The sequence below is a fragment of the Poecile atricapillus genome, chromosome 1 (assembly GCF_030490865.1).
Source record: "Poecile atricapillus isolate bPoeAtr1 chromosome 1, bPoeAtr1.hap1, whole genome shotgun sequence".
NCBI classification, from domain to species: Eukaryota; Metazoa; Chordata; class Aves; order Passeriformes; family Paridae; genus Poecile; species Poecile atricapillus.
This window is the reverse complement of record NC_081249.1, coordinates 95,449,088-95,474,313: the sequence shown is the minus strand read 5'-3', so window position 1 is coordinate 95,474,313 and position 25,226 is coordinate 95,449,088. Positions and strand designations below refer to the sequence as shown.

Sequence of the window (25,226 nt, the reverse complement as noted above, 5' to 3'; positions counted from 1 at the left end):
CAGCTGCATCTTGACCAGTTTGGACTCTGTCTTGCATCAAGTCATGTACAAAGGTAAAAAAGCTAAAATATCACAACATTGAGTTTGGTTTTAGGGAGACTCTGATTGTGCTGTATTTCGATCATACAGTTGTGGGGGTGTGCTTGCTCTAGTTCAGGTCAGTTTGCAGACCAGACACTTAAAGCTGTTTTAATCTTCTGGTATTTAAACAAGAATATAAGTAGGAGTCTCATCCAGTTCACATGCAATACTGTAATTACATGTGCAGAAAAAATGCTTCCTTTCCTTTTTCAAGGCACCAGAGTCAGCCTCGGTATGAACTTCTGGTTATGCAGAAAACTGACACCAGTTTCAAGTTTTGTATCCCTTTTTAGATCAGAATTTGGTTACTGATCATGTGATTTCATAAAAGTGATAGTTGTGCATCTCTCCAAGTTGAGATTGGTTGCAAGTTGATTACAATATCAACAATTGTTTCAATTCTTACCTAAGGAAAAGACAACTCATAAAGCTGACACTGGACTATCATGTGCAGCAGAACTCCTTCGTGCTCATCTCCCCACAGGTCAGCATCAACTGTTTTAATTGTGTGCTTTTCTTTGAAGTTTTAAGAAACATTTGAAGTGTGTGGTAGAGCAACGACACTGTGCACTCACCCCACATTTACTCATAAGAGTATGACTGAGTTCTTTGTATGAGGCACTGTAGCACTGGAATTCACATGAAGAGGAGGAAAAAGCACCAGCAGCAGCAGCCTCTCCAGCAGTGCAGAGGTGCTGACTGGGGATGGGGAGCAGCCCCCCTGCTGCCAGGAAACTGAGAGACAAGGCAGGTGTTAACTGCAAACATACTGACTAATACGTATGTACAATTTATTTAAAATACCTTTTAACATATAAAACCCCCTCACTATTTATACAGTCTAAGTCCTAGCAACATATACAAATACTGAGCAACTACAATACATGCTGAGGTAAGAACATACATTCTGGGAGAATACTCAAGCCAAACAAGATTGAAATACATTTTATATACATGTCTTCACATATAAGAGAGACCCATGAAATGTACCTTTGCTTTATTGTACACAGGCAAATTCTAGTCTTAGTGTGTCATGCAATTAAACCCAACTGTTACATGTTCAAACATATCTTAGCCTTAGCAGATAACATGTCCAAAGTCTGAAGCAGGAGCAAAGTCTGGGACCAAATTCCTCCCAGAAGGGGGCTTGAATTTTAAAAACATCCATTTCTTTAACAGCTCATGCTCCTCAGATAATGAACTTGCATTATGTTTGCTTAAAAAATAACCCACTGTAGAGAAAATGCTTATTTCTTACACCACCTTAGCCTTCAGCTATCCACAGTTCTACCATTCCTGGTCAGCAGTAAAAATTAAATCCAGGTGTGGTATTTATACTGGCTTGGACACATCCATTTATTTTTATGGTGGATTAATTTTTCTAAGCCTAAACTGGTACAGGTTGAAAATGGAAAGGTTTCTTAACTTGGCTGTAGCTGTATTGTCACATTCTAGTGGAAACTAACAACTTCCCACCCTTGAAATAAAATCAGCTCAGATAATTTCAGTCATAGTTGCTGCTGATAGCTAAGAACAGTTAGTTACCTGTTTAAGGAAAACTACAAAGATTGCAGACTATTATTTCAGGCAGAAAAAGCTGCAGTAACATCAAAAGTACAACTATAGGAAGGAATTTGCTGTTCACAAATGGGTCTTATTTACCATCCTTACATTCACATTTAGGCTTAAATAATTAAAAAAATGTCATTCTCAATGAATGAGAATGGATCATCAGAAACTGCAGAACTGGGCTTTAAGGTAACTCGGAGAACATTCAGCATCTTTATTGGTGACAGGGACAGTGGGACTGAGCACACCCTCAGCGAGTCTACCCATAGCAGCAAGCTCTCAGTCTCAGAGGGACTGGACAGCCCTGAGAGCTGGCACCTTGTGGGGCTGAACAAGGCATTGTCCTGTACCTGGGCCAGGGCAATCCCAGGCTCAGAGACAGGTTGGGCAGAGAAGTGACTGAGAGCAGCCTTGCAGAGAAGGACTGGGGGGTGATGGTTGATGGAAAAACTCAACATGAGCCAGCAGTGTGCTCTCACAGCCCAAAAAGCCAGTGGGGTTCTGGGCTGCATCAAAAGGAGCGTGGCCAGAAGGGTGAGGGATTCTCCTCTGCTCAGGTGAGACTCTACCTGGAGTGCTGCATCCAGTTCTGGTCTCCAATATAAGAAGGACATGGAACTGTTGGAGCAAGTGCAGAGGGGACCATGAGGTTGGTAAAGCACCTCCCCTATGGAGACAGGCTGAGAAGGTTGGGGTTGTTCAGCCTGGAGAAGAGGAAGGTGTGTGGAAACCTCATCACAACCTTCCAGGATCTGAAGGGGCCCACAGGGAAGCTGGAGAGGGATTCCCTGTCAGGAACTGCAGTGACAGGACAAGGGGAAATGTGTACACACTGTTAGAGGGGGAGCTTAGGTTAGATATAAGGAAGAAATTCTTTACTGTGAAGGTGATGAGACACTGGAACAGGTCAACATAGAAATTATGGTTACCCCATCCCTGGAAGTGTTCAAGGCCAGGTTCAATGGAGCTCTGAGTAACCTGAGCTAACAGAAGGTGTCCCTGCCCATGGCAGGGGATTAGAAGTCGGTGATCTTTAAGGTCCCTTCCAACCCCAGCCATTCTATGATTCTATATAATATCATATTTTAGATGCTGAACAGGCCACAAGTGATTTTTGACTGCAGAGTTTATATACAGCCCCTGTGCAAACAGATTTTCAAGCAGTAAGTGAGGATGCTGTACTGGCGTTAAGGCATGGCGGCAGCCCCTTGAACAACTCCGTGGTTTCTGTTCAGACCTTTTCCATGGTGCTTAAGGACCTGGGCAGTAAACAAGGCTTTGAATTGCATCACAAACAACCCACAAGTAACCCCTGAAGTCCATAAAACTGGGCTACTGTGTAGGGAGGGGGTCCCACACATACAAATTGATTCAGCATCCTTCCAATAGTGCTGTTAGAATAAAAATACAGCATTTTTATAGTGGGGTTTTCTCCTACCTAGGTAAGAAAGGTGTGCTTTTTTTTCTAACAAGGTAAAATATGCCATTCAGACTGCTTTCATTTTGTGATTACCTGGCTAAAATGAGTCGACACTATCCCAGTAAATGACCGACTGCAATGTTTTCATAGTACAGAACAATGGAACATTCAAAGGATACAAACTCCAATAAATATGTCTGAAATGGACAGTCTTTGGAATAGTACTGGTTCTTTTGCAAAGGTTTTGGAATCTTTCATGCTTCTAATAAGAACAATCATAAAAAAAGCCCTAAGGCTAAATTTGGCAGTTGTGCTAAAACGTACCATATGTGCTAAATGCATATCTAACACAAACTGTGCACCATTAGAATATTTGTGTGCTTATCTAAGCACTCACAAAAGTATGTACAGATCTTTTTTTGTATAAGCTCACACCTGAACACAGAATAATGGACACTCTAAGTGAGGGCAGGGCAGGGCCTTTTTCAATTCAAGTCATCTGCAAGACCTGGATACTCCTTGCACTGAGCATCAGGGAAATGCTCCACTGACTTGGAGGCAGATGCTATTCAAGTGGCCCTTACAGTACAGGGTAAAATGTAAAAGCAGTTTCCAGGTGCTTGTGTCATTCTGTGCCTCCTGGATCCCTAGGAACAAAGAAGACTGAGTGGCTTAAGGAAAAGAGGCAGAAAAGAGATTGTAGAGACAGCAGCTTCTGGTTTTGGAAGGCTAACCTAACCAAAAAGGCAGGAACCTTCTGAGGAACACACAGCTGAAAATTTCCAATTCTGTTAACAAAAGCTGAAATAATGTAATTCAGAATCAAAACTACTTTATGCCATGAAGCTAAAAGGATTTTTGCCATCAGTCTTGATAGCAAATTGTTAAGCCCAAAGTTGTGCAGACATTTTACAAGGAAAAGAGGAATTTTAGAAGCTGTAGTGCTTGCACAGAAATTAAGAGCTTTGGGTATTGAGGTGGGTTTTTTTTTCCCCAAGAAACAGTACCATTAGTAAGAAATAACTGGCTTCTGTACTTAAACTGTTTCTCCCAATTTATCACTCACATCTATGAACTACTGCAGCTGATCATGAAGAGTTCTTCTCTCATGTCTGACATACAATTGTACAGTAGTAATAAAAAAGTCCACAGCTTTGCAGGAGACAAGCTGGTAGTTGTACATACAGCTAAGGAAAAGCAGAATTACTGTTTTCCCAGACCTCCCATACCACATCTTTTGGTTCAATGTTGTATTATTTAAGACTAACAATACCAACACAATGGAATTAAAAAAGTGAAACTGTGAGCTTTATGGAACTGGCTTTTAGAAACAAGCCATCATTGTACCTTACTCATGAGCTAACTTTGTTCATCCTTACTCACAGTGGGATGGGCCACACTCTGTGGCACCTGGTACACGAGCTGGTCGGCACTGCCTGGTCCTGGCTGCCCCTTTGGTATATCATACAGTGCCTGTGCTGAGGATGCACTGTCTGTCCTGGATAACAGTTTATTGCATGTTCCAACCAGTGGAGGAGCTTGATTCCCTGCAGCTTTGAAGGTGGAAATGGAAGGAGCACCAAGAGGCGTGCTGGGATGGCTGGACATGTCCATGATTATCGGAGTCGCGTACTCGGGTACGGTTACAGGCAGTGGCTCGGCATAGGCGTGGTAAACTTCTTGGATAGGGGAATTGTAAGGGTCCAAATCAGCGTAACTGGCTTCTTTTCCTTCCTCTGGTTTGAAGGTTGATCTCTGGTGAAGTGTGCCCACAATTCCCCCTACCAGGGGCTGAGCATATTCTGTGTTGCAAGGCCCAACAAAACAAAACATAAATGCACTTAATGGATTGTTTTACAGCAGCATCACATTAAATACAGCCTGTCAGTAGGCTCCCATAGATCACTATCCTACATCAAACCAGTGGTCCATCTCTGTCCACCAGTGCCAGTCTCTTTGGAAAAGGACTTCTTTCCACCCAATAGGTAAAGCCATTTGGATAGCCAAAACATCCCCACTTCTCAAGTTTATACTTCTTCCCAGGTGAGCTGCAATTTCCCATGCTGCATATCTGCCTGAAAACAAATCTTATTGAGATGTTCTTCTCTTTAAATTAGAATTAAATAAAATTATTCTGCCTAAGTCTGGACAAAAAGTGGTCCTTGGGGTGGAGGGTTCGTCCTTTGAGGGGGGAAGCCTGCATGGAGTCTGAGATGTTTTAGCTCAACAGATAATCTGAGTCACAAAAGCTGGAGGTGAAAAGCCTGATCAGCTCAGAAAAAACAGACAAGCAGCCAAAAGGAGAAAAGTAATTCTGCCTGCAGTGAAGCTGTAATTCCTGCACATCTGCCCAATTCTGCCACCAGCAGGTAAGCACAGAACCAAAGGCACAGGCAGTCATTCTCCTCCCATGCCTGGGTCACCAGGGAAAGGGCAGGTGCCACAATCCATGAACCCTCCTTTTCCAGATCACAAGTATGATTTAACCCATATACCGAGGGTAGAGAATCAAGGGCCACATTTCAGATTTGTGGATAAAAATACTGTGATGAAATTATTTCCACTGCAGGAAAAGATAACCAAATGAATTCTTTAACCCTTTATGAGGTTTAAAAATTAATAAAGAACCTTTCAGTTAGTGCATTAACTTGGGCAAATATGTATCTATGTCACGTGAAATGAGAGAACAGACATGAAAATGCCTACATTTTAAGAGATATGCTTACCCACAGAACTACTAATTTCTCCTCTGTTCCCCCTCAAAACCAGATAATAACAAAATGTAGCCAGGTTCCTGACATTTTTTGGCATGTCATACACACATACATACATACATATATATATATATAAAATATGGCACATAAAGTACCTGCAGACTCTGTTTGCAACATTGTTGGGACTTCTCTTGGTCTTAGGTGACTGATTTCACTGCTGCTGTAGCGTACAGGAGTTTCTTCATGTTCTGCTGATTTGGTCGGGAAAAACTGCTTCATCCCTTTCCACCATCCTTCACACAGATTAAAAAAAAAAAAAACAACGAAAAACCACCCAAGATTGTACATATACTGTGTTTTAAGCTACTGAAATATTTTTCAGCACAGCTTGTATTTTGCTGAAGCAGGTAAATAACTCAATTATCACTATTTTCAGTAATACCCTAGGTCAGCAGAGCTGTGAGCTCTCAGAAACAGACATGTAGCAAATAAAAGTGATTAAAAGGTTCCTTGTCTATAGGATAGGACATACTTAAGACTGCCAGTGAGCAGACACATGGGTGTGCAAGTTTTCAACAGGAGGCCAGAGGAGTGAAGCACGGTCACACAGTCAACCTGACTGCTGCAGCTGCCCTTTGCACCTGGGGCACAGGTGGTTTCAGGACCATTGCAAAGAGCTGCTTGGTGCAGTTGTCTGATCTTAAGTTTATGAGGCACAAGACAGTAGGATGGAAGATATACCTAAATCCCACATGCTTACTAGGGCAATGATGAGAAAATTTTTGACAGAACTTACACACTAAGATGAAAGATTTTTTTCCATGACAAAAAAGAACCAAATAAATGGTTATCAAATGTATAAAGCCATTCCATAGAAATTAATTTTTTCCCCTCATGTTGTATGATTAAGAGGTTTTCTACTTTGTTCACAAAAAAACCCCTTAAGCAGTCAGCTCTAACAGGAAACACGGTGTTTACTATTTCTGAAAAAAAGAAATCAGAGAAATAGGAGTGCAGTTAAGTTTGTCCAGAAAAGAAATTCAGTGTTTGATATGCCTCCCACAGTTAGCATTAGAGAAGCTTCTGCTAGTGGAAGCCATAACAGCAATCTGAAATACACATTGAACAAAAAACACTGAGTAAATGGTTTCATAAAACCATTCTGTTACCTGCACGATCCCAGTAAGGTAGATCATATGTGCCCTCAGTTTTTTTCTTGCTGTGAAAAAAAAAAAAAAAAAGAAGAAAAAAGGTTATTTTAGCTAGTCTGCTTATCAAAAGATGCATTATTTAATGCACAGCTACTATCACCTTGGCTCTAACTGGTCCTCAAATTTAATGCATAAGCACCAGTAACTTGGCTTGCCATCACCAGTCTGCTGCTACCAGAGAAACCAGTTTTTAGTCAAAGCACTTCTAGTGAAAACAGTTACAAAAAGCTGTTTTGTCCTCGCTAGTCAAGTGAATTTTTTTCTCAGAGAGAATGCAATTCTTTCCACAAGTGCAGACCACAGAGTTCCCACAGCAATACATGCAGCATTTCACTCCCACACACCAGGCTAACATTCATTTAAAGCACTTTCACTCATCTATTCATTTACCGGTTTCTCCAATGCCACGCACAAACTAAGATAAGAATCAGAGTAGTGAAGACCATCACCAGCACTGGAACCAGAACTGCTGCCAATGCCACATCTGAAAGCCATTAAATTAAGTGGTGTCAGACAGAAAGAGCTGCTCATAAATCAATTTTTGATTTGAAAATTACTTGGGTAAAGCACACAGTTTTCACATTTAGTGTTTATCACACCAGATCCCCCAGCTAAGCTACTCTGCTGGATGCTCCCACAGTGCAAACTTCACATCTGTCTCTTCTACAAACATGCACAGCTGGTGTTTTTGCAGGATTTTTCATCAAAATCAACCAGTTTGTTTTAATATATGGCTTCTCCATTACAACAACGTATTCTATTATTTATGCAGAAAATCCCTTAGTGCCATCATGTAAGTTTGAACCTCGTTTAAGAAGTAAATTCTATAGTACCTTAACAGTTAATCCCAATCAGTCTGTGTGTGATCCTATCCCCTGCCATCCAAAGGACACTTCAGCAGTGCCCACATCTGCAGTCACTTTGCTCCCTTTTCTAACCATTTTCTTTGATAAACGAAATGATTATGCTGGGTGACATTCTTCAAATTTCATGTTTAAAAGACTGCTCCAGAAAAGATTTGCTATATCAAAGGTGTTTTGCTTTAAGAAATTATTAAATAAAGCAGTTGCACTTGATTAATTCAGAAGGGAAGTCCAAGTTACAACTTCGCCTTTTGACAAAATTTGTTCAGTGATTAGAAGCTGAACTCAGTTTGAACAAGTTCTGGAAGATGGAACATACATCTATAAAATATATACTGTATATACATTTACATTATATATATTACTTGGCAGATCGGTTCTGTTTCTGCATGCAGTATGAAACTGCACATCTGTTATCACATGTGTATTTAATAACTGATAAATATTAGAAATAAAATATTGATCATCTGCTGTAATTTAAGTCTTGAGAAAATTTCAATGCAGAAAGCAATATATGTCAAAGCTCTATAAGGAGTTACAAACATTTCTACTGTTTAATGGTGGATACCTTTGGTTACACTTGGAGTTACTGTAGTGTTTTTTATTTCAGGTGTGAAAGTTGTTTTATCTGTCTGCAGCGAAGTTTTCACTGAATGAATGAAGTCATCCACAAAGTCAGCATTCTTCTCGTCATTCTTGTTCTGGGGTGGTGGTGGTGGCAAGGTGATTTTAGGAGCACGACCTTCAGAAGAAAAGAATTTATAAGGTAAGTTCTTGGAAGTACTAATTTTCCTTATCTCCTTTTCAGGAGAAGACAGCTGGAACAGTTTGCTATAAAGCTTTTGTTCATGTTATATAATGAGGAACCCTCCCCCCCCCCCAATGAAATAATGACATGGAAAACAAGTGATTGGCATCTTTTGAAACGCTTATTTTGTAAATTACCTTGTATACACCTAAATTCAGTATTTTCCTGGTTAAGTGTAATAACTTTTGGATAAACTAAGAAGAATCAGTTAACGAAGGATTATGTAACCAAAAATTACTTCAGACTCATTGAAAATATATCCATGATATAACTTTTAACCTTAGTAATTTCACTTACAACCTTAATAGTTTCACTTCTTGTCTTGCACAGTTGAAAGTTTTCAGTTGTCTTACCTATACTAAACTGACATCCTAGCAACTCTACTTTCATTGCAATTTTCTGGTGCCATTTTAAGGGGTTAATCCTAAAAAAACGTGCAATAATAGGTGGAATGAAATTATTGCGAACTTCCTGGTACAATTCAGTATTCCCTTGAAATATCTAGAAAAGAAGGGAAAAAAAAAAAAAAGAGAGAAACATTATGTTCCACAAATACAATAGCAATTAAGTAAGTACTACCAATTTTGATGTTTTATTTAGGAAGAATAAACAGTGAAGGATCCAATTCTCCCCAGAACTGCGCTGCTGCCTGCACTTATCCACTCCCTTTACATCCTTGTCCTCATTACATTTACAACTAAATAAAACAAAGAAAGGTGTGTGCACATGTATGCACACAGCTACACAGTTCAGAGTAAAGGCACCAAGGAATATCCTACTGATGCTCCCCAGGCAGTGCCTGCTGTTACACACATCTCACATGTTTATGGCACTGAGTCATTCTAACTTGGTCCTTCTTGGTACTTTGCACTTACTCTTCAGATATATGTGGATAGCAAGGAGTTGTGACACTGCAAGCAGGAATTAAGTGGTGCCTTCACAGGGCCCAGCAGCTCAGCACAGCCTGTCTGAGGCTGGTATTCATTAGAAAGCATTGGGAGGCACCCTCCAGTGTGTAACCACACTGTCCTCTCGTGGCTGCTGCCTACAAGTGCTGAGCCACAACACAAAATAGAAGAATTCGAGTTCAGAATGTGAAAGCTCTCCTCAGTCTCACACTGAGCCATGAGGTTCTGCAAGAGAAGGGCACACACTGCGTGAAGGATGAGTTCAAGCTGGTCCTTCACTGCCATCCTTGCACACAAAGAACTCACCAAAATGTGACAGTACACTAAGAGTCTGGTTGAAGTTTAAAAGCAGCGAGCAGAGTCCCTGTGAGATGCAATGTAAGCACACTGACAGATTTACAGCCAACCATGGGTTTTTCACCCCCAAGCTGCTTAAAACAATACAGCAGCTTGGCCCAGTACTCCAACTCTCCCTCTCCTTCAAGAGGACCGGTTTGGCACCATGTCTTTTGGTAGGAAGTGAGCTGCCTCTCCATGTTAGTGCACAGCACTGGGGCTTTGGCCCTGCACATGCAACATGCATCCCAGGTCACCACTGGGATGACAGTAAATGAGTTCTTTCTTTTGAAAGCACTGATACAGACACTGCAAATCATGGTAGACACAACACAGAACAGAATTGTAGCACTTGCCTGAAAAAAGTCAGTATTACAAGAGTTTTCTTCTCACTCACACCACTTGGTAATCAATAAAGCACCCTGCCATTCTTAAAGACAAGCACTGCATTGTGTAACAGCTGATGTGTTTGCATAATATGGAGCAGTCAAGAGCTTTTAGCACATCTCTGATCAATACAAATCACTGCTGTTTCAATCTTGATACACAAGAGAAGAGATTTCTGTATGGCACTGCTGAGTTTTTGAACAGAATGTCTAGAATATCCCTAGAGGTCTGAAATAATTATTCTAGGAAACTATCCATTCAAAACAAGTCCCTGCTCTGAATTTAAGTTTCTCGTTCTTAAACATATTCAGTAGCAACAAATGAAGACAAAGTAAATAAATGCAGGGCTAAGCCTATGATGTTATTTTGGAAATAAATGAATAACACCAAGTAGTTGAAGTTCATGTGCCCACAGCAGACTGCATTCCAATTTACAGCCACTTTTCCCTTACTACTTTTTTTTTTTTATGACAAACTTGTAGCTACAGATCTCACCAAAGAGTATTTTTTTGTTTTGGTAAGGATGCAAGTGAGAAGCAAAATAGAGAGGTGACTTCCTGAGGGGTTGCACCCAGCCCAAATTGCTGTACTGTATCCTTGCTTGTGCTGCGCCTGCCAGAGCCCAGCACCAAAAGAAGGTGCATTTGTCTGCCCAAGCAACACATAGGAGAGGTTACAGGTTAGGGACACAGATGCCCAACTCTGAAAGATGAATCTCATGTCAGGTTTCTGAGCGTGTAACAGCAAGGGCAAAAAGAATCAGTGCCAACTCTTACCTTCAAGAAAGATTAACAGTAAAGATCTTTACTCCAGGCCTTTATCAGTCAAGCTTCTGATGTCCAGTGTTACAAAAGTAACTTAATTTTACCTGCAGCTCTGTATTTTTGTTACCCTAATTTTTGCATTAAGAAATAGCTTGTTCTGACCTCAATACAAACTTAGTACAAACTTTCAAATGAAAAATCACTTTCGTGTTCTTTTTATTATCAAACTCTTGCCATTTCCCCCATGCTGTTAAACAAAGCTTTTCCAACACTGCAACTCTGATTTGTTCTTTTTCCCCAATTCAAGCATTTACTCTTTTTTCATTCCTGAAAAGTTAAGAAAAGTTTTTGAGTACTGACAAATCTTTAAAAGGTATTTGCAAAAATGACTACAGGAAAATCTTGGAAAAGCTTCTAGTCTCCTGAAAAATGTTAGGAATTCCAAATATGTTTCAAAAAACCAGGGACTAGCACCTCCTGGCTGGTCTGGCATGCTAAAAGCAAGAAGCCTGCAAGCAGATGCATCCAAAAGCAAATCTGTATCAAGTGAGGTGATAGCAGACAGAGAGAAAATCTGCTATTTTGAACCAAATAGAACCATTTTTTTCTGTCATTTAACTGCAGCTGCCATTTCCTGGGTACATATGATTCCTCATGCCCTGTCCCTTAAATGACACACAGAGTGCAATGAAAGATCTGTTGCCTGTAATTTCAGGCCCCACAGTTTGTTTCATTTCAAGAGCATGCAAGAGGAACAACACTCACACATTCAAGGCAATAGCTGCAAAGGATTTCAAAGAAAATTATCAAACTAACACTGAAGCCTAAATCTAGGCAGCTTGCTGAGATCTTATTTTATGGCCAGAAGAGGGCACTCAAAACTAGCAAAATATGCTGTTTTTTTTCCTTTTTTCTTGAACACTTCACACCAACAATCACTTTAGTTCACATGTAGGCTCAGACCCGACAGGAAATTCTCCTCCTCCCTCTCAAGAGTTTCCTACTGCAATTATGTTCAGTGTTCAAAAATCTCTTCATTTAACAGACTTTAGCCTTTTACTTCAAAAACAGGATGCAACATCTTACCTTGCAACACCCTTAACCCAGAGTAAAGAGAAGACCAAGGACAGCCAAAGTGACCATCCTTAAAGCCTGTTTCTAAAAAACTACCAGACCAGTAGTTACAGTTATATGTATGTAATACCACAGGCCTACAGAACTAAAGTAACTTACATCCAAGTATTTTAAGAGAAAGAAGGAAAGTCTAGTTCCAGTCACATTACTAAGAATCCTGTCATTTCTTTAAGAAAATCTGACCTGAACCACTGGGAAGTACATTAAAATACTGCAGAGCTGTGAACACGGGGAAAATAAGATTATCTTGCTGCTAAAATTAGGGACTTTTTCTGTGTGGCAAAATATGTGCAATCTGAACATACCCCTTCTGCACAGGTTGTTCTCTTATATAAGTAACTTAATAGTATTTGGTAAAAAATTAAGATTGACAGAAGCATTAGAAAACATGAAAAATTATACAACCTGTAACATTTATTTTCTGTAACCACAAGAGGGTAAGAAAGTGAAGCTTAATTTTAAAAGTATAACCTATTTTAGAACAAATAGAATTATTCTTGAAGAGATGCAGTACCAGACAGCCTACCACTGGCAACATAAGTTTCTTATAAGAATATTCTCACCCCAAATGTAATAGAAATAACATCTGTATCTTAGAACTGTTCAAATCCTTACATGTTTGCATATTGTTATATTTTCTTCTGCTTATCTGCTGTTTGAGCCAAAATACCACTAAAAATGGAAGTTATTTAATGATTCCTCACCATACCAAAATAACTATTTACAGTTGTGAAATCTCCATAGAGCATACATAGAAAGTATGTGATATTTTTACCTTATCTTTACCCGTGCCAGGTTCTCTGTACACTGTCCACTTCTGTGCATCATCACTGTATAAAATTCTGTAGGCTGAGACATAATAGTAGTGCTCTGCTAAAGTCGATCCAGTAGTTATAATACCTGTGAAAATTGAGGCACCCAGTTAGGACAAAAAGCTTTGTAAAGATTAACAGATCAATTTTTGAATCAGGAGTTGCATAGTGGAGAGTCTTCACTGGTCCAGTTAACTGCAAGAAGTTTATCCAAAGTGCCAGGGTCCGAAACTCAGTAAACTCATTCTTCTTACTTTGTATTTTAATTTTCATGATATAACCTTGCTAAGCCCATTCTCCCACCCAGTTTCTTGATGGAAACAGCCCCTTTATTTGACCACAGCCCACTCCTGTCTCCAGCTGCTGACACAGCTCTTGCCCGCTCTTGTACTGCCAACCTAAAGGCACCACCAAAAGAACTGCAGCCTCCTACAGCTGACACTGCAGTGCAACTCACACAGGAAAGCTGTTTTGGAAAAGCTTATTAGCACAGGAATTAGAGGAGTAATGCAAAATCCAAAGAGTCCCCAGGGAGGTAATAACAAAGGCCACCAGTAAATCCAAGCTGCTTAATGACAGCAAGCCATGCTGCTGATAGCAGGGTGTGCAGCTGAGGTTACACAGACCAACTCAGGCATTTTGGAAAGAGACAAACGCAAACTGATCAGCGGAACATGTTTCACAATAGCCTTAAAGCCCCAGACTCTATGAAGCACTCCACCTAAATCAAATTTAATTTTGATTTACATCAGATGACAAACATGCCCATTAACAACAGCAAATCACCTCTGAACAATTACACCAGGAAATACTAAACACTGGCACTGAAGGTACAACAGCTACCCTGGAGATTAAACCCAAGATGCCAACGTCTCAGTGCTACTTGCAATGGGCACCAACAGGAATTGGTAACCATGAGCTGGCTGCTCAACTCAGAACAGAAAACAAACCATCCAGAGCAGCCTGGGAAACAGCATCTCCAGCTGTGTCTCCAAATCACGATAGCTGCTAAAATCACCCCTGTGTGAAGGAGCAGGGCCAAACCCAGAGCCTGGCTGGCTAAGCCTGCACTGCTTGGCCTGTTTGCTGAGGTAAGGCCAGGCAGAGACTGCTGGGAGGGGGGCTGCAGTCCCCAGCTGTGGGCCCAAGCCCAAGCAAGGACCTGAAGGGGAGGCTGCCAGCTGTGTCTGCTGCTTCCTCACACTGCACTGGAAATCCTCCTTTCCCTGCTGTTAGATTCACTGTGGCCATGAGGGGCACTAGGGAAAACCTAGGAACACAAGTCAGTACATCTCTGTCAGAGGTACCAGTGGGCTGAGCTCACTGGATTCTGATCTGCACCTCCAAGGAGACAATGAGCAGGAAAAGGGAAGCATCAGGAAACACTTCAACAAATTCTGGTGGAAGAGATGTCTGGAATCTAGCAATGCAGATGATCTAGAGATGTCTATGAAACAACACCTCTTCAGCTCCAGGCTCCCCAGTATATTAGCTAGGAGGTGGGAGCAAATTAAGTGTAATGGTAATTAAGTGAACTGAAAAAAAGGATGTCAGTAACCAAAATTTTGAATGCTGCTGAGAAGCAACATCAGATTCATGTACCTGTTATTTTCTTTTCTTTATTCAAGTCAATCTGCAACCACTGATGTTCATCACTGATAAAAGCAGCCCAAGGAGGTCCAATTCTTTTTAGTCTGGCATTTTCAGGTTTCCAAATGTTTACTTGTCCTGTTTCGTTAGGCCACTCAAGAATAGATGATGATGTGATGTGGGAATCAGGAATCACCCCAGATTCCATCCCCAGTGTCCCATAGCAACCTGAACAAGAGAAAAGGTGAGGATTGAAAATAAGAACTGAAGTTATATTGCTTGAATTTTAAAACTTTACATTAAGCATTATATTAAGCAAATATTAAACTGCCATCTAAAATTATTCTGTAACAACAAGACCAGAAAAAACTGTCTTTTGCTTTCTTAACAGGGATGCTAGAACCAAACTAGTCATAAGAATGCCATGATTTGTGCCTGTTCCAAGAGTAATGTGGATATTCTCCTGGTCACCACTCACACAGAGCACTCAACGAGAAGCACCAGGGAACCTTCATGATCTAAGAGTATCTATGATTGATGCAGGAATGACTACTGATTCATTTGTTCCTTTTTTGTGTCTGTATAACTTCTTGGGTTTTTAAACCAACCCCAGTGTCACAGTGTTAATTTGAACAAAACCAAAGCATGTAGGAAGTCACGTCATAATCCTGGCCTTGAACTCAAACACATCCTTAAAACTAGTTACATTTTTCTGGTCACCATTCTTACCAAGTGTTTCTTCCCATGTTGCCTTCTGCTGGTGGCTAAAAAACATCTCCTTTCTTGTTCTGTAAATGTCTTGTTCTGTAATACCAACAGTTTTCTTCTCTCACATGCATAGTCCCCAGAAGGATCAGCAGTGAGCAATATTTCCCTTCAGGCAGGCAGGCTGAACAACCCAGCCTAGTTTCCTTTCTCCTGCGAACTCCCACTCTCCCTGCAGCCCCCTCTGCACCAAGGTGGGCACTCACCCTCAAGGGAGGCACAGGTGGCAGAGCCCATGTGTGACTGGATCCCAGAGAAAGTCTTGCCCTTGTCCTGTGAGATGGCACTAATAGTTTATTATCTTTGCTCTACGTACATCACCTGCCACAGCACAGGAGCTCTTCACTAAAGGAATCCTTTCCCTCATCTGTCATTTTCCATCTAACATCCTGCCAATGTGAAACAGAAATGCCTCAGTCTCTAAATACCTGCTACATTCCACTCTCTGCTCTGTGATGCTTCAGGTAATTTCTATTGAGCCTCAAAGTCAGGCAGTTCTTCCTGTATAAGCAGTCTCATCTCCCTGTGCACTGACCACGCCTCTAGCACTAATAACACATTCTTCTATTTCATACCAAATCATGAAACCAGCTGCAACAGCAGGAACACACGAGGACCTTCACCACAGTCTGATAAACCTCATTTGAGCATACTACAGGTTTTTTTCCCTCACCTAACTCCTAGGCAATCCAACTACAGACATTTTAATCTAGACTTGCATCTTATCCCTAGCTTATTCAATAATTTCTCAGGTGTCACTAAAATCCACAAAGTCCACACTTTATCCTATCTCTTCCAATTTCTAGGCCATTTCATTACTTTCATACTTACATACTATCAGATCACGTTCTGAAAGACAAAAGAACCAGAAAACCCTGCCTGGATCACTGTGTTTAATATTCTTTATGGATAAAGACACCTAGACATGTAATTCCTTCTCTCAGCTCTTCTAGGCATCTGAGAGAGAAATAATTTTAATACTATGTGCACTATATTTTCTAATTTTTGCTTATTTATACATTGTCATCACCAAACACTCCTGCCCATCAGATTCCTGTCTTTATGTCCCCATTCAGTGTGCCTTTTATTTATGTATTAGGAAAAGTATTTGCTTACTTTTGAGATGTGTGTGATTTCTCCCCTCTTCTTTTTTTAACTTTATGAAAAACAGACGTGATGGTTTTATGGTTTTTATATTGTTATTAAAACAGTTAAAAATACTAAGAAAGGCCACTGTCTTCACATTATTTCCAATATCCACTCAAAGATGGCATTTAAAGTGACTTAGAGAAACTAGCTTCCACTTAGAAAACTACAGCTAATTTATTTAATTAGCCTGAAAGAATCTATTTCCACAGATAAGCAAGGCTTACTTGAAACATCACCCATAAATGTAGTGATGATTAATCATCAAATTGCGATAGTAAAACAATTAAAAAATATACATTATTGAGGAATGCACTAAAAAAAGTCTCACAAATGAGAACAAAAATTAAGAAATCAAATATGTGCATCCTTATTTCTATTCACAAAGTTTGCATGAAAGCAGTAATATGTAATACACATGATCACACTTACCACTTGTCTTAAAGGTGAAGAGACTTGTAGATAAGGGTCCCCTGCAGAGAAAAAAAAGATGTTTTGCAGTACCCAGTGAAAAAAACTGAAACAAACTATCTTCAATTTATTTTTCTTGTCTGACTGCTTGCACTGAAACCTATGCACATATGCCTGAACAATGATTAACACATCCTGCAGTGCTTTCAGTACAAACACCTCAAATAAAACCAAGTCCAGAGATACTGGGTAAAAGGTCTTCAAACAAACATTTACCTAGCAAGATGCAAGACTTCATTCAAATGCTTTCTTTTCAAATTAAACTAATCATAGCAACACAGATCAGTCTCCTGTGACTGCTTTCATCTGTAGGACTTGATATACAATGACAAGCTACACTCTTTCCCTGACACTGAAAAGCCACCATTAAATTACCATTTTTCCATTTACCAGTAGGAATTTGTGGCCAAGAGGGTAAAAGATCCTTGCAGAATTTGGAAAATGAAAATTTCTGGTCTAGAGATTAAATGTATTTGGTAAAACAATTCACTACAGCAAAAGTGTGAGAAACTTAGAGAAGAGAACCTGTCCAGGGAACGTGTAGCTCCACGAGGTGAGATTAATCCCACAATGAGACATTACCAAGACCTAAAGTGCTAAAGATAAGGAAATTTTAGGAAATACACTTACACTTTTGAGGTGACATTGTTAGCCAAGGAGCCTTCATAGTATGGAATGCCCTTGCTGATTACAACATTAATTTGACCACCCAGAGTATTTGACACGACGCCTGCATGAACACCAGCCATACAAAGTGATGATGACTTGAAGAAGGGAGGGAAAGAAAAATTTCATACTACTAAGTGAATAAATTGAACACCACCAATTTACAACATATTGTAAATGCTACACTGTCCAGTTACAGTCTTTGTTGTTATTACATTAAAATATTATTCTTAGTTAATTGCTATCTTGGTTATTTAGAAACCACCTTTATTTATTATTGAACTTCTAAAAACACAAGAAGAAGGCCCTACATCTCACCACGTCCTCACCCAAATATAATTAGAATGTAACTGTTGCAATTAAATAACCTCAAACCAACACCAAGGTGAATCAGTCTGAAAAAGCCAGACAGCGAGGCTCAGCCTATAATAAATTATATTAGACAACAGAAGATGTAAATACATAGAAAACCTTTTAATAGAAAGCATATTGAGAGTTTTATTTTCTCACAATTAAGGGGTGATGCACTGCAGATTTTGTAGCTTTTAGCCAAGAGGTTGTATTTTTTACCATAACTTGTGGTTAATCATGGTTTAACCATCCATCCAGCACACTGATCCACATAAAGCCACAGTAATACATGCATACAACTCGTCCTAAAAAAGTCAATTATCTATGTTGTACAAGTCAGTGAAGATCAGTAACAAAAGATGTTTTTGCAGGCTATCATGCTCTTGCCCTCTCTCCTTGGATGACAGAATCTGCTAACAAATGTCACAGTGACACTTCCCTGGATTTCAGGTGCCACAGTGAGCAGCACTCATCACACCAAGTCCTTCAGGCTTGCAAAGAGTAGTAAGCTCACATCCCGCAGGTCTGGGATCAACACAGCTCCCCTCTCCACTGAAGTAAGAGCATGGGATTCTGTAGGAGATGCAGCTCTCTCCTCCCTGCTCACCAGATGTCAGCAGTGAGAGCTCTGAGCCCTCAAGGACAGTGGACATTAGGGTCACAAAGAAAAAAAATCAAGATTTTGGATATTTTATAAAGCAGCCACCTGTTCCCATACATTTGAAAGAGATGCATGAGAAACCTCAACCTGAAACTTTGCCTAAAGTGCTGAGCAATTTCATTTATTTCCATACAGCCTGACTTCTGGGAAATTCTGTGCCTTTTTTGAGCAAGAAAGTATACAAAAAGAAAGTCACAAGGGCATTTATTTCTTTATGTTTTGTTAGGAAAAGGTTTCCTTTTCCTCCACAGAAAACAATTATTCCAGATTTTGACAAAAAACTCTCAACAAGCAGATATCCAACAGATGCTGAAAATTTGTGAGGCAGAGAATCAATTTCATCTTGTTACTAGCTACAAAAATTACCTTGTAGCCATTTAATGTGGACTCACTGTGGACCAGAACATGTAACACAGTTACACACTGTGGTGACCTTTTTATGTGCGGGTGATTGTTTAAGCAAGTAGCCTGTGATTTATGAATATTTGGTAAAAAAAAAACCCAGACAGGCACATTTTAAGTTTGTATTTAATACTAAAATCTTTGCTTACTAATATTTTTACATTGTCTTACTTCTGTGCTAGATCTAAGGGCTTATTAAAAGAGTATTTTAAGACAAAAATAAGGGATTTAATGTAATTTTTAGTAGACAGCTAGCAAAACTATAATCACTTAAAAATAAACAAAGCAAACATCCTCCCAACCTATGGCAAGTTCATTAATTCACCTGCAAAGGCTTACATTAGAAAAATACTGTATAGGGTTTTGTAGTATTTTAAGTAAACAGTACATTAATAAGGATGCTCATTACCAATTTATAGAACTACTGTTACAGTATTTTGTTTTGCAAATTACTTTAGAGCTGCTGAGCATAAATCTGAGTATTTCATCTCTCAAGTGTAACAAAAATTAAGATAACCACTAAGACACTGTTGAAAGAGGCATTACAGTGCCAAAAACAAGAGGACATCATTAAAATAACTGGTTCTTTATAAATTTCAATTTCTCAGCCTGAGAAAACCAACCAAAAGTAAACAGGAAGTAGGAAAAAACCCCACTCTTTTGATTGATACACCCTTCTCTGCTGGACTTACGAAAGTATTTGAGACTCCACTACAGTACCCCACTTCCTGGACATGGCAACATCTGAAGCACCTGTCATTTGGCACCAGTGCTAAAAAATTAGTAGCATGTTATTCACTTTTGGGAGGTACAAATCCCAGCAGCCAGGAAGCACAACTAATGCCAACAACTACAACTGACTTGTATTAGAGGCATCATGCCTTTTACTGAAATTCACTTAAGCCCGTGGTATTGTTACTTACATCTCTGTATCCATGAGGAATAGTGCCTGAAATATCAGCAAAAGGAATCACACATCCAGCTGGACAATACTTACTGAAAGAGAACAAAATATCAAGTCAGGATATGCATGCACCTAAAACTCTCTTACCTGTATAAAAAAGTTATGTTTTTGATTTATAACACACTGCTATTCATGTATCTCTATGTAATGCTATCTCCTAATTGAAGACCTATTAAATCAGACCAAAAATACAAGTACACAACAGGAAAACAGACATTTGAAAATGTTTTAAAGCAAGTCTCAGCTGAAAGTACAGTTCCAGTCTCAATATAATGAACTAATAAAGCCAACATTTTATAATGTGAATACTACATGGCTCCTGTAGATTCAAAGTCTTATAAGTAACAATATTAATGGATTTTATTTTATGAACTAGAGACCTGCATATCTATTTGTTTTGCACCCTTAAATACAACATCTGAAATGCCAGTTTGTAATGGCTTTTGGCAATGTTTTGATCATAAAAAACGGGCCAAATTAGCACTAGCTCATAAAAAGCAAGAGGCAAGACACCAGCAACCTCTGGAGCAAGTTTGTGTTCATCTTCTAGGGCGATTTCATACTGCACACATGAAATTATTACATCTTCAAGAGTTAAAAGTAAAGTGGAGTTCACCACAGCTCAGCAACAGCTGAAACAACGCTATAGGTTCCATGAAAATGGGGATTCAGAGATTTTGTCACATGTTGACTAAGGCCAGAACCTACAACTAGAGCCCTATTTTGGAACCTGGGAAAATTAAAGAGAAATGCAAAGATTGCACTTTGGAATGTTTCATGTTGCCAGGGCCTAAGTTCTCCAAAAAGTAAACTTAGATACTTCACGACAGCCTGCAGCTTTAAACATTGCCCTTGCTTTAGATGGAAATGGGGAAGGAGACAACAGGGAAGTTACACATTTCCCCCACCAGAATGTGCAGCATTCTGTGTCTCCACAGAACCTCATTAATGAGCACCAAACTGTGAAATGGGTTTGCAATTTGTAACACATTTCGTGACTTACTGCTCCTTAGGTAACTGTAATACAAATTTCAGTAATTAACTTGTGTACCTGCTATAATATATTTATAAAAGCAATGTTCTTTCTGTGGAAATGAGGTATTAGCTCCTATGTGTCAGTGCAAATTAACGAGGTTCTACTGCATACTGGATGTAAATAACACAAATGGGAGAGACAGGAGAAGGAAGGAGGAGTGCAAATTTCAAAATTCTTCAGCTCTAATTGGTTTGTGTCTCAAGTTCTCTGGATGGCTAATTTTTAAGCTGCATCAGATAAATTGTAACAAAGCAAAGCAGAAACACTAGTTCATTAAAGAGACTGGGAGGGAAACAGGTAAAAATCAGTCTTACTTGAATTCTGGTTCGGAAAAGTGACTTGCATTGTCTAAACAGGTAATTAAGTCTGGAAAGAAAAAATGTTAGGTCAAGAGGATGATATAGACAACAAGCTTGAATATGCTTTTCGAAGTGCACAAATACATACATTTGAGCCTCTGAGGCTTAACCAAAAGTCTCAGAACAAAAAAACCCCACATTCCTAGTACATTTTCATGCAACAGATTTTTGTATTACAGTAGAACCTTGCTAATTTGTCTGAGTAACTGGCAAATCTACTGAAAATATGACACAAGATAATACTACAAAAATTCATTTTCTGTGTAGCTTTGTTTTAATTTAAATATTATTAAATTATATATTTCAGAGATAAATCAGAAACATATGCTCTTCTCACAAAATTAAGTTAACAAGCTGAAGAGGCCTTGTTTTCATCATTGAATGGTTCTGCAGTGCTGAACCCAAGCACCACAGAGAATAAATGTTAGAATCCTGTGTTATTGGCATCCATGACTGATACCACAAATTTCATGTCTGTGTCTGCTGTGTATCAACACATACAGTGCAAAATACAGAGAGGAAAGCATCAAAAACCTTAGAAAATTAAAAATTGAAACTCTTCATCTGCTCTGTTTAGAATAACTTCCAGATAGGGTTTTTGCCTTCTGAGGCAGTTGCTGCTGCTCCTTCATCTCCCTGCAGACTATATCACTCACCTTTACAATGAGTGGAAGGAGATGCAAAACAAATACAGCAACCTCTCTCAGAGGCTTAAGACAAAGGGGGAAAACCAAGAAAACCAGGGGGGAAAAAAACAAGAAAAACCCAAAAAACTAGTCAGCTGATTATGTCATTAAAGAGCTAAAGGAGTACAGGATGCTGCTACTGAAATAAAAATTTCTACGATGTTAGTTTGTATAAAACATAACCAGTTTGAATAAGAAAAATTGATAGCTATCTGCCACCTCGACTACTGCATGAAAAAATGCATTTTGTCCTGAATCTGAAGCAGTTCTTTCATTTATAACAGAAAACTGACATTTTTACTCTGCTACTCAAGGTAAGTTTTGATACCATTTCTTTAAAACTACAGCAACATTTAGGCAACTGGCAATCAAATTTCCTACACAGAAGTATCATAAAAAGTGTACTAAATTTTTACAAGTTAATTTGTGAGAATGTAGGAGTAAATGAACTGGTTCTGTGTCTTTACTAGACAGGTCTAATTCTGCCAGCAGAGAAAAATTACCAAATAATTATAAATACCTGATTTGTCAGTGGTTGAGTAAGATGCAAGAAATCCACGTCCAGAAGTGTGAATTCCACTCATGAACTGTACTGTGACTTCATTACTTTTTGAAGTAATTAAACCATCCATTTGAAAGCCAAACCCACAGTATTTTCCTGTGGAGAGAAGGAGGAGAACAAATACTGATGCAAAAAACACATGTACTAAGTATCTTACTCAATTTCCAGCCTCTTATTTCATCTGCAGTGTAGGCTCACATTAGCTATGGTGTATATCCAAAAGCAAATACATGAGCAGTCAATATGGAATTCTCCAGTCCTACTAACTAGAAGCTTTAGTAAAGATACTGACCAGTTAATTAACTTGTTACGAAAAAAAATAATCTTCTGTTCTACAGGCTACCTTGATCATTCAATATTGTAGAAACCATCTATAACCTCATTTAAGATTCTGCACTGGATAAGCAAAGTGAATAGTCACCAGTAATCATTCCAGTTGCTTTCCTCATAATGAGTATGTTACCATACTGTAAAATAGCAGAAAAAGAGGCAAGACTCCCTTCTCAAATAAAAGCAAATTACAGTACTAATGTAGAGGAAGTGAAGTAACACAGACCTGCAGGAATAGTTCTTAATAAATATAATACAAAATAAATACAATATGTATGTAAATCTCTTTTAAAAAGTGAACTGCACCGCAAACACTAACAAAATAATTCAAAATATTTTAAAAGTTAAAATACAAATTCCTGTCATTATTCAAAGCTTTCTAGATGTTGCTTATTCAGTTGCTTTTGGTTTTTTTAACAAAGCAATGGTATCTTCTAATAAAAAACAGAAAAGTTTGGGTTTTTTTTTTAAGCTTTGTTTTCAGTCACTGGACCTTGTTACATGTTACATTAATGACCATCATCATCTCATAACAACATTTATCCCCTTCTTCAGACAAATACACCTGTCATTTATATCCAGCTTGGATAAAATCTCCAGTGCTCCTTACCCCAGGGCCACATGGCCTTTGACAAACTCTACAGAGTGAGGCACCTTATGATTCATGGCAAGGCACATTTTGAGACTATAAACCATTTTTCTAACTCTTCCCTGGCCTCTCTCCTGATTTTTGTCAATATTTTAAAAAGCAAGCACTAGGAATGGACAAAGCATGACTGCAGTGACACCTCTGTCAGTTGTATGTGTAGATGCAATATTGCTATTTTGTCTGTACTCATGCATTGAAGGATCCTGAGGGAACTCCCATGTCTTAAATAAGGATATCTGACTGCAGATGCACAGTGATTTGACTATATTGAAATCTTACAAATTCCTCTAGATCTTACTTATACTAGAGACAAACCCAACACTGAGCATTTGAATCTTCTTCTGACTTCTTGATAAATACTCAACAGGCTTGGAATAGGCACTAGCCCTTAAAAGTTTTATTAGAAACTCTCTCAGTTTATCAATGAACCCACTAACAATTTATTTTTTAATGTAACCAGCCAACTTTTAAGTAATTTAGGGTTAAAAAAAGGCATGACTGAATTTCATATTTTATGTAAAACAAGCATTTTAGTGTTAGACCATGTCAGTAGTCCTGAATGGAAAAACTTAGGATAAGACCAGATTTCTCCCAAGAAAATTTAAGTCACTGTTTAATCTCTCCAGTGTCTGTTGCTTCAAACATGAAAAAAGCCCAAACCCTGCCTCATCTGTACTTGCCACTGTTAACATCACTTGTTTGTCCTGTGATTTAATTTATTAAGAGCAGAACAACACACACATTTCCTCGACATAATGTGCTGCTACACCAGCAGGCCACAGCTGAAAAGCAAGGGAAACAAATGAAGCAAGAATTTACTTGAACCCATTAAGTGCCTTGTAAAAGTGAGTAATAGACTTATCAGAACTTGACGTTCCTTGCCATTTAAGGCATTCAATGTTTCCTATTTTAGACCAAGTCTGGCTCAACAGCTCCAAGCACATACTTATTTTCACACACACTTACCTAGGTAACAGCTGGAAAAGAGGGTTAATAAACCTAGCACTCCACTAGCCTCTTTAGCAAAGACTCAGTTTAGCAGGATCAGCATTTGAACTGCACAAAAACAGTCTCAGTGAAGTAAATCTCTCTTTCTCTCCAAATTAAAGCTTTAGGAAAGAAAATAAAGTTAATCTGTGTAATGACAACTAATTTTAGAGAAGGAAGAATGACAATTCATTTTGAGTTTTATGCAAAGTAACCACAAGAGTACTAACATCCTATACATACACCTTGATGGAATAGATAACATCATACTGCTATTTGAAAAGAAACTCACTGACTTTGAGTCATTCAATTCTCCTGAAGAGAACAAAAATTAAACTAAGAACATTTTCAGAAGATGGAGGATATTCAGACTACACACCTTTTGAAGCCTGTCACCCTTTAACACCACCCAGAAGAACAGCTCAAATCAGAGTGAATCCATATAAAAAGAAAGGCATTTCAGGTAAGATATAGACATATATTATGTGGGGTTTTTTTTTAATGAAAATTCTAGCTTTAAAGTTCCCTCTTCACTGCTCACAAGAACTTTGCAAGCTACTAAGAAATGTCTGAGGAAAAAACCCCACATTGCAG

The 25,226-nt window shown here is 38.9% G+C and overlaps 1 protein-coding gene across 1 annotated transcript in view; it reads right to left on the bottom strand.

Moving 5' to 3' along the window:
• Positions 1-848: 848 nt before the first annotated feature.
• Positions 849-25,226, bottom strand: part of DCBLD2 (discoidin, CUB and LCCL domain containing 2) — a 40,830-nt gene continuing 16,452 nt past the window's right edge. The window contains exons 3-15 of the mRNA XM_058860600.1: positions 22,625-22,762; positions 21,374-21,425; positions 19,983-20,055; positions 17,610-17,743; positions 16,941-16,981; positions 14,610-14,825; positions 12,971-13,095; positions 9,020-9,167; positions 8,427-8,600; positions 7,386-7,479; positions 6,954-7,003; positions 5,940-6,077; positions 849-4,872 (exon numbers count right to left, since the gene is read on the bottom strand). Coding sequence (XP_058716583.1) covers positions 4,430-4,872; positions 5,940-6,077; positions 6,954-7,003; positions 7,386-7,479; positions 8,427-8,600; positions 9,020-9,167; positions 12,971-13,095; positions 14,610-14,825; positions 16,941-16,981; positions 17,610-17,743; positions 19,983-20,055; positions 21,374-21,425; positions 22,625-22,762 — 1,826 coding nt within the window. The 3' untranslated portion in view covers positions 849-4,429. The remainder of the gene's footprint in view (positions 4,873-5,939; positions 6,078-6,953; positions 7,004-7,385; positions 7,480-8,426; positions 8,601-9,019; positions 9,168-12,970; positions 13,096-14,609; positions 14,826-16,940; positions 16,982-17,609; positions 17,744-19,982; positions 20,056-21,373; positions 21,426-22,624; positions 22,763-25,226) is intronic.